The following is a 9,150-nucleotide window of genomic DNA, read 5'->3' as shown; positions in this document are numbered from 1 at the left end:
TTTTCAGGAAAGTCCACTTTCATCTCTGCAAAAAGTATTTAAAAATAATAATAATAAAAATAAAAAAGGCAAGTCGCGTGATCTGTCTCACCGGAATTTGTTAGCAGTCAGGAGTCTGCAATTGCAGTTTTCAGGAAAGTCCACTTTCATCTCTGCAAAAAGTATTTAAAAATAATAATAATAAAAATAAAAAAGGCAAGTCGCGTGATCTGTCTCACCGGAATTTGTTAGCAGTCAGGAGTCTGCAATTGCAGCTCGCGATCAGAGCTGTTGCGGTATGTCTTTTATTGTTATTATTTTCATTCAGAGTTAGTTTCATGTACAATTCACAGAGGGCATTGGCAAAGAATGGGAATCTGGAGGGCCGAGAGAAGCATTTTTAAATGGTACACGTGAGCTACGGGAGTTAACACGCTGCAAAAGTGCATCCCATGCCTCTTCGTCAGGTCTCGACGAAGGTGGGCAGTGATTTCCTTCTCACAAACTCTTGTGTCTACTTGTGTTTCATTCATTTTAGAGGCAGTTATGGCTGTTGCTCATCATGGCATGCGTGTGTAAGTGTGTGCATATGCGGTCGATCGTGGTTAAAAAAGATTGGGCACCCCTGGTCTAGAATACATTTCTTGATTGAGCATGAACAGCAAGCCAGGTCAATAATCCGACAGTGACTAGGCAGCATGACATTCTTTAAATACATGGCAGGTTTAATAGCTAACAAGGCATAGGCGCACTTGCTGAAGAGGCACGCCCTCCATTCCGGCTGCTGCTGAAAACAAACAGATCGAGCCAAAATATAACAGGAGGCTTCAGGTACACTAGGAGACTCTTCTGCTGGAGGCACTGACGGTGCAGCTGAGGTTTTTAAATTGGAGAAAAACATGGTGATGGGTGGCGCTATGATGTTCCTCTTCTGTTATTGGTGGAAATAAGTTGTTTTTTTTTTTAATCAAATAACAGTATTTTTTTTCTGAAGGAAAAAACTTACCGAGTTGACAGTTTTGACTGTCACTTGAGCCTTTGTCTGAGCTTCCTTGTGACGTGTCTAAAAAACAGCTGACCGGGAAACCTTAAAAATAAGGCCCCCGACCCGGTCAAGGCTGCAAACCAGTCCCTTCGGCGCCAACATTGAAGCAACGTGTCCCTGTTGATGGTGCCATCTCCGTAGAGGGACGAACATGCTCCCACACACCCATTGCATTGGCGGCAGGGGGTGGGGGGGGGGGGTAATCAGTGTCTCTAGGGCAGATATTCTAGAACTTTCAAGGCCTAGATAGAATGGGATCAATGTCACAAGTTTCCTGGTCAAAGTCAAGTCATGTCAAAACAAGTCATCCGTGCGGTGTCCTCGGCTTCCTGAAGCAGACGATTCTTTGTGACTGGCCTGTTCAGATAGCTTGTCCAGGTCTTGATCTGAGCTGGGTGAACGAGTACTCTTTCATCCTGAACTGCTCTGTCAATCATCCAGGAGTTGCAAGGTGCAGAGCCATCCACAACAAGCACAATATCTTTAGGAATTAATTTGTGCTAAATTTTGATTTGGCATTCCTGAAACTGTGCTAGGTACTCCTTTGTTCATCTTTTCCCAAAAAGGTTGGGCATGTACTTGTAGTTGCTTACATCGGCATACAGAATATACTGTATGTCCTCCTCTTGAAAAACACAAGGAGAAAGAGATGGCTTACCTTTGAGGAAAAGGAGATGGTTGGGAGTCAGAGCCTCTGTCATTGGGGTCTGTCAATGCTTTTGTTATTGGTCTGGGCCTCTGTCATTGGGGTCTGTCAATGCTTTTGTTGTTGGTCTGCTATTGATAATAGCTTCAGTTTTGCACAGCACCATGTGGAGACCGTTATCATCCAAAGTTTGTTCTCCAGAGATGAAAGTCCTCCGGATTTTCCCGAAAAATTATAAACACACTTGCTAAACCTCAGTGGAACGAATAAAAGACACCGTGGACAAGACAGTTGTCATAAAAAATAGATTTGGACAAAAAGGGAAACACAGATTGGCAGAAAAACGTGTCCGTCCGACTTCGAGTATCGTCTCGGCTAGCTTAGCCTAGCTGTTGTTGTGTGTTACGTCGGGTATGTGACGTCGTTGCGTCGGCACTGATTGGTTGAAATCAAAAGATGCGCTTGCGTACATGTTCGAGCTGAAGCACGCACAGCAGAGAGCAACGGACTATCGACTGCTGAGGCTCGCTTAGCTCGAGTGGCGTTGCCACAACAGTAATACTCTCGCCTCGCATTCTCATGGCCTCGCCATATCTCGGAGATTTCAAAATTTCGTCGAGAACAGAAGCCACAAAGGGTGCATGTGTGCACACAAAAGGAAGATTAATCATTGAATGTCGAGTATTTGAATAGCGTTTTGTGTAAACTAATTCATGCGTGATCAGCCAGGTGTGTGTGTGTGTGGGTGTGTGTGTGTGTGTGTGTGTGTGTGTGTGTGTGTGTGTGTGTGTGTGTGTGTGTGTGTGTGACACACACACACACACACACACACACACACACACACACGGAATTTTCAGAAAAGTCCACTTTCATCTCTGTTTCTCTTACAATAGCGTTAAGAAGTTTTTTTATTGAATGAATCAATCTTTCACTGCCTCCTGCACGTTGGGTTATCCCTTTTTGTAAAAGATCATCGTGGATCTGAGACTGATTCCATTTTTTCAAATATATTTTTTTAAACTCTCGATCAGTGCCATTCAAAGTTGGTTCCATTGTCTGAACAGAGTTCTTGGACTTGGCTACTTCGTGCTAAATAGTGACGTAGAGTGTTGATGAACGAATCTCCAATAACAGTTACAAAACAATCAACTGACTGAGGTGAATGGTGGCTCATCTGGAGATATCGCTTTGAGTTGCTGGTCTGCTAGCTGACACTGCCGGAACCCGTTGGCGGACAGCACATTTGGCCAAGATCTTTCATATTGCCACACTGTTTTTGTGACGTAGCTTTGCCAACATGTGGCTTCTTCCACCATAGGCCACTTGTTTGTGTACTTGCCTGAGAAGGTCAGTGATATATAAATCTTTGGTCATTATGATGGTGTGCTTTGACTCCTCTGGCATTGTTGCCCTATCCTCCTGACTACCAGTAGTTCAAATTTGTCCTCTGTAGAGGACATTTGTAAACCTAAATATATCCCACCCAGTGCATCCAATCGCATTAACTCCTTTTGTTACTCTAAAGAGGACATTCAGTGCTTTCCAATGATACCAAATTTGTCGGGGTTAGAAAAAGTAAGAAAATGGCTTCCCTCAGTGCAAGCACTTTTTATGGGAAGAGGAAAAGTAATACTTTTTATCAAACACATTTTGTCTTGAAACGCTGTTGGCATTTTATTTATTAGACTCTTATGAACACGTTAAAGTGCTGTTTGAGTTGTTTTAAGTGTATTTGAGCCTAGTATTCAACTGTTTAAAAAATGTAGTGGAATTTCAAAAATTTCTTTTGGAGTAGTCCAATTACTTCACATAGATTGGGGAATTTCAAAATAAATGTGATTGGACAACATTTTTTTTCCTGGTCGTCAGGAGGCTATTGAGACTTCCACCAATTCTGAAGAGGCTTGGGAATGGGAATCTTTTCCTTTGGCACTATCTGATTATTTCCAGCTCTTCCTCTTCCCTCTCTTCCACTGTTATGATCAGATATAATCCGGATATGGGTGGATCCCAAAAACGTTGACAATGATAACATTCTTTGACAAACATGTTTATTTACAAAAGGGCGCAAGACTGACAACGTACAAATAAGATCACCGGTACTCAGAGCCAAGATAACCGTGAACGTTTTCAAACAGCAAAGATGTTCACAATTCGCAAGCCAGGCTGGTCCCCACGCCCTGCAAAGAGCAGTGGTCAACTGTAAATATATTATTCCCCCCCAAAACTTTCCTTATCGTTTCCCAGATTGTATTGCATGGCGCAATACATTTTATGATTATTTATTTTTTGATTAATGAAGTTATAAGGACACTAATCCTTGTAATGCATTTATGATTCCTGTAATTGAATGTGTGTCATATTGAACACATTTATATTTGAATTATGTTGAACTGTTTTTCTTTTCTTTTTCTCACAAACCGTGACTTAGGTTGTTTGTGAAAAGAGTGACATTCATCGTCAATTTCTTTCACAACTTACATGGCTCAACTAACCATTGCTTGTAAAAATTAAGATTCACATTGTGTTGAATGACAGGCCCATAGAATGACCTTAATAAATTTCATAATATATTTTTATGGATAAAAGTTTTTTGTAGAGATTTATGTGTAGTAATTTGTTACTTGTCTACAACTACTGTAAATGCTGAGACTACATGTATGTAAAATCAACCGGCAAACATTATATTTTAAGTCGTGCTGTCAGGAGATTTAAAAAAATTGTGAGATTAATTTATGAGCTGTAATTAATCTATTTTTTAATTTCATCTAAAAATTGCTGAGAAAACCACTATTTTCATTTTAAATTCATTACATTATTGAGGCAGATCAAAAGCTTGACATCACAAAAAAGTGGAATTATAAAGTCTTTTATTCTTTTTAAACAGACTTGAACAATTGCAGTCCTAGCCATTTACCTTCTGCTGTATTTGAGACAAGTCCCAAGTCACACCTGCAACCTTTAGTTTCGACCACCAGGAGGGATAGCAATGTTTTTTGTTTTTATGTAAATCTCCAAATAATTATAAAATAAAAATAAAATAGATCAGGTCCATAAAAAGTGCTTAGGTTAACATGTCAAAAAGAGTAAGAACACTTTTCTGAGCAATTCAAGTCATGAACTTGGTTCAGATAATAAAAAATAAATAAGACAGACCCTTCAATCACAGTGCTGTTAAGTTAGTGCTTCAGAAATAACAGTTCATAATGACAAAATAAAGTGCTGAAATAAACATCAATCACTTCTAGTAGGCTGCAGAGGACACAGGAGCGAAGAAAACTCCTTACAAATTAGGCACAACACTCCACCTTCATCGTCAGTGCTTTTTTGGAAGGTAAATTTTCCATTTATTGGGTCGAGAACCCTCACATGCTCCTCCATGTTCACCTCTCCTCTCCTCAACGCTGCTTAGCTGGCCCTCCCACAACTCCCAATGGGAGCCAATCATCTTATGCTAAACAAGCCCAAACATAATGACAGCCAATCAATGTCCGCTTCAGGCTGTGACTGACCACTGTTTCCCCGCCCTCAACAACTTGAACACAGGAAGCCAATACATAAAAAGGGATACTATAAAAAGGCAACCCACCTACAGAAACAATAAAGTTAGAGATTAAAATTTCGATTAACGCGAATAAAAAAACATAACGCGCTAAATCTGACTAATTAATTTTCGCAATCAATGCGGTAATTTGACACCTCTAATTTTAAGGTGCACAATCGGCCAAATTAATGGGTTGGACGATTCATCATGGTCTGTTTCAGAATACATAATTAAATCAGTGGGCTTCAATCCTCATTTTGCATGTTTTTTTGTATTAATGGTTGTGATGTGAAACATTAAATATTCATTGAGTTTCTACTGCTCAAAGGCTGAAATAAGCAACAAATTGTTTGATGACCTAATACTTTTATGCAGTACTGTTTATGGATAAAAATATCAGTCGTGTGTGTAAAAAAAAAAAAAGTCAAATATTTCATGTTTAGTTGTAAAGTATTTGAAAATGCTCAAAATATATATTTTTCATCAAACGTATTCTAAATGGTATCCTTACAGTATGTTCTTTCCTAATACAAATAAAATGAAATTACAGTTGTTGCAGTGGTTTGAGAACTGGGGAATTTTATGCAGGTATCGAATGGAAGTCAAAATTTTGTGTAGAGCTGGTCGACTGTTCCACGGCCTGGATGAAAACAATACTGTTCCAATTGAACCTGACATTGAACTTTTTGACTGACCCTCCTCTCTAAAACCCCAAAATAGACCTTACCAGAGGGCTGAGGAGTGTGATCATCCTGTAATTGGAACAAAACCTCTGGTCCCACTTATTCAAAAGGGGAACCATCACCCCTCTGTGCCAATCAAGAGGCATTAGCCCATATGTTCATGTCAACTTTCATGTCAACTTTATTCTCAAATGTGCTACATGTGCAACATACAGCACGGATGAAATTTCTTTCCTCAGGAGAAAGAGAAGAGCCGCTGCGGGTGCCCGCGCCGCCATGTTCATGTGATGTTGTAGTGACCCGTCACCCAGGACAGCTCCACAACATCACCTTTATGACTTCAACCCCTTGAGGCCTTGCCAACAAGGAGCTTTTAAACCACTTTGGTGACCTCAACCCAAGAGATAGGAGAGCCCACCTCAGAGGACTCTCCTCATCAGAAGGCGTGTCGGTTGGACTTGAGGAGGCCTTCAAACGTATTCTCCCCACCGACTCACAACATCCCAGTTGAGGTCAGCAGCATCCCATCCCCAATATAAACACACAGAGTTGATGGTGGACTGCTTCCCCCTACTGAAACTCCGGCTGAATGGACTAGAATTTCCTTGAAGCCATCCGGAAATACTTCTCCATAGCCTCACTGAACTCCTCCAACCTCTATTTTATGCGTCAGCGACCACTAAAGTTGCATTCCACTTGGCATGCTGATAACCATCAGCCGCATCAGGAGTTGGAAAGTCGAAAGTCTGTTCCTCCCAATCACGGCCTTACAGGTCTCACTTTCACTGCCCATATAAGCATTGAAGTCCAAGAAATCTAAAAAGAGTGGGTACTCACAGCTGATGTTTGATGTATGGGCACAAACAGCTGTCAGGACACACCCCCACACCCCAAGGCAGAAGGACTCCAACCTCTTGTCTCCTGGGGTGAATTCCAATGTACAGGCACTGGAGAAAATAGGTCTGTGGTACCAGAGGCCAACCTGAGTGTTGAGTACGACTATATCTAGTCGCAATATCTTGACTTAGCATCTCAGGCTTCTCCACTGCCAGAAAAGTGACAATCCACATCCCCAGAGCTATCCTCTGTAGCTTAGGGTGGGCAGTCAAGGTCCCTGCCTGCGGCCACCAAGTAGCTCGATATGCAGCTGACCCTCTCGGCCCCTCCCACAGGTGGTAAGCCTATGTGTAGGGGGACCAATGTTACCACTTAGGGCTGTGCCCAGCCGGGCCTCATGTATGCAGGTCCGGCCATGAGGCGCTTGTCATTGAGGGTCCCTGTAATCCTCTATGAATAAGAATACCATGAGGCTGCAGAATAAAAAGTAGGTCTAAGTATTGTCTTAAAATGTATTCCTTTTTGACACACACTAACCCATATTCAGAACAAATGAAGTCCATGTCATCTGTTTTACTTTGGGTTCATTGAAGATCAGTATGATTGTTTTGTTTTGTTTCTGTTGCAGGTGAGAAACCATTCCAGTGTGAGTTTTGTGAGCGACGATTTGCCAACAGCAGTGACCGTAAGAAGCATTCACAAGTCCACAGTTCTTCAAAACCCTATGACTGTAAGGCTCTGGGCTGCACCAAGTCCTATACACATCCAAGCTCTTTACGCAAGCACATGAAAGTCCACATCAAATCATCACCTACCTCTGAGCCCTTTGACCTATATGACTCCATCCAAAAACACCAACGACCTCAGCCTCTTCTTGAACCACTTGACCTTAAAATTAACCACCTGTCGCCATCATTCAGCAATAATAACACCAATTTTGACTTTGATAACACTACATCCAACAAATTAAACCACAAGCTACAGGGAAGTTCATCTCCATTGGCAATGCCTTTGGACCTATCTCTTTCGGGACTAAAGAGTGATCTTGCCCTGCAACAGCAGCAGACTCACAGGACCGCAGGAAGGAGCCAGCTGTCAGTCAACCCAGCCATACCTGAGTTGTCTAACATTAAGGAGTGGTATGTCTGTACCAGAACTACAACACCAAACTTTCCTCTTCCTCACCCAGATGACATCAAATTGGAACCAAGTGACGATGAGGATTATGGCACGTAACATGGTGGGACCCAGGGTTTAAGAGGTTAATAATGCACCAGTATTGTCAAACCCCGAACAGAGGATTTATGGAATTGTGCAGTTTTATGGAAGCTGTGGTACCTGATTTTTGCTTAAAAGTGTCACTAATGTTAATTCCTCAAGACACCACACGCTAGCCTCCCCCCCCCCTCAAAAAAAAAACGTTTTAACTACACTGCTATGCACATACAAATTGTATGATAAAAATGGCCCGGAGTTTATGTTTTGTACAATTGTTTCGGTTTGATGATGTCAACACCTTTTTTTCTGCATTATTGTGAATATTTTCATGAATCATTGTGTCTCAGAATGTGTTATGGATGATTACAAATGCCTAGGCTGTACAGTTTAGCCCAAAAGTGTTTGGAGCGTGGCTTTTTTTTTTTCCATTTTATTCCTTGTACAACACCACAATTGACTTGACTGAAAACCTGAAAACAATACAACAACAAAAAATTTCATTGAAGTGAAGACTTTTAGATTTAAGTTAAGATGTTTAACACAAGGAAATAAGGAATGGAAAATATTTTGATAATCATATCAATTTTGAATTTGGAAACTTTAGAGAATTGTAAAATTAAACTCCTCAGCAGTCAGTAGTCTTCATTTACTAACCGAGCGTTCACAAATCACAAATGAAGAGATTCATCAACATCTACGTATTCTGCAAACACACTTGGAACAGCCTCAGAGCAGGCATAGGTAGAAATAATGAATGGATTGTTTTCTGGAAACACAAAAAACAAACACATCGTCTACCCAAGATGCACACTACAATGCTCCTTATCGTAATTTCTACAAATGCTAATAATAATTTCAACAAAAATATAAATCGAGAATTTGCTAATGAGTTAAATAATGTCCAAAATAATGACACTTCCCATCCATCACTTTCACCCTATTGCCATTCAAGTGCGTGTCTCTTTACTGGATGAAGGAATCCGCCGCTGTCTCAGTGACGACCGTTGTCACTCAACAAGCAGAGTGTATGCTGATCCCATTTGTAGAAGACAGCCAACTGCTTGCATTTCCTGGTTTATCCAAGGTTTGAACGTTTTCGTATTGATGAAGTATAATACTTGGACGCTACAAAACATTTCCGGACATTTACTGTGGTCAAACAACCGTTCAGAAGATCCTACATTTGTCAGCGCTGGGT

The 9,150-nt window shown here is 41.0% G+C and overlaps 1 protein-coding gene across 1 annotated transcript in view; it reads left to right on the top strand.

The window, feature by feature from the left end:
• The window catches only part of LOC109517138 (zinc finger protein ZIC 5-like), a 15,654-nt gene extending 7,067 nt beyond the window's left edge, over positions 1 to 8,587 (top strand). The window contains exon 2 of the mRNA XM_019872101.1: positions 7,363 to 8,587. Within this exon, the coding sequence (XP_019727660.1) occupies positions 7,363 to 7,970 (608 nt within the window). The 3' untranslated portion in view covers positions 7,971 to 8,587. The remainder of the gene's footprint in view (positions 1 to 7,362) is intronic.
• Positions 8,588 to 9,150: the final 563 nt, after the last annotated feature.

The sequence above is a fragment of the Hippocampus comes genome, unplaced genomic scaffold (assembly GCF_001891065.2).
Source record: "Hippocampus comes isolate QL1 unplaced genomic scaffold, H_comes_QL1_v1.1 scaffold269, whole genome shotgun sequence".
NCBI classification, from domain to species: Eukaryota; Metazoa; Chordata; class Actinopteri; order Syngnathiformes; family Syngnathidae; genus Hippocampus; species Hippocampus comes.
The sequence above is the reverse complement of the archived record's forward strand: the minus strand, read 5'-3'. Positions and strand labels throughout refer to the sequence as shown.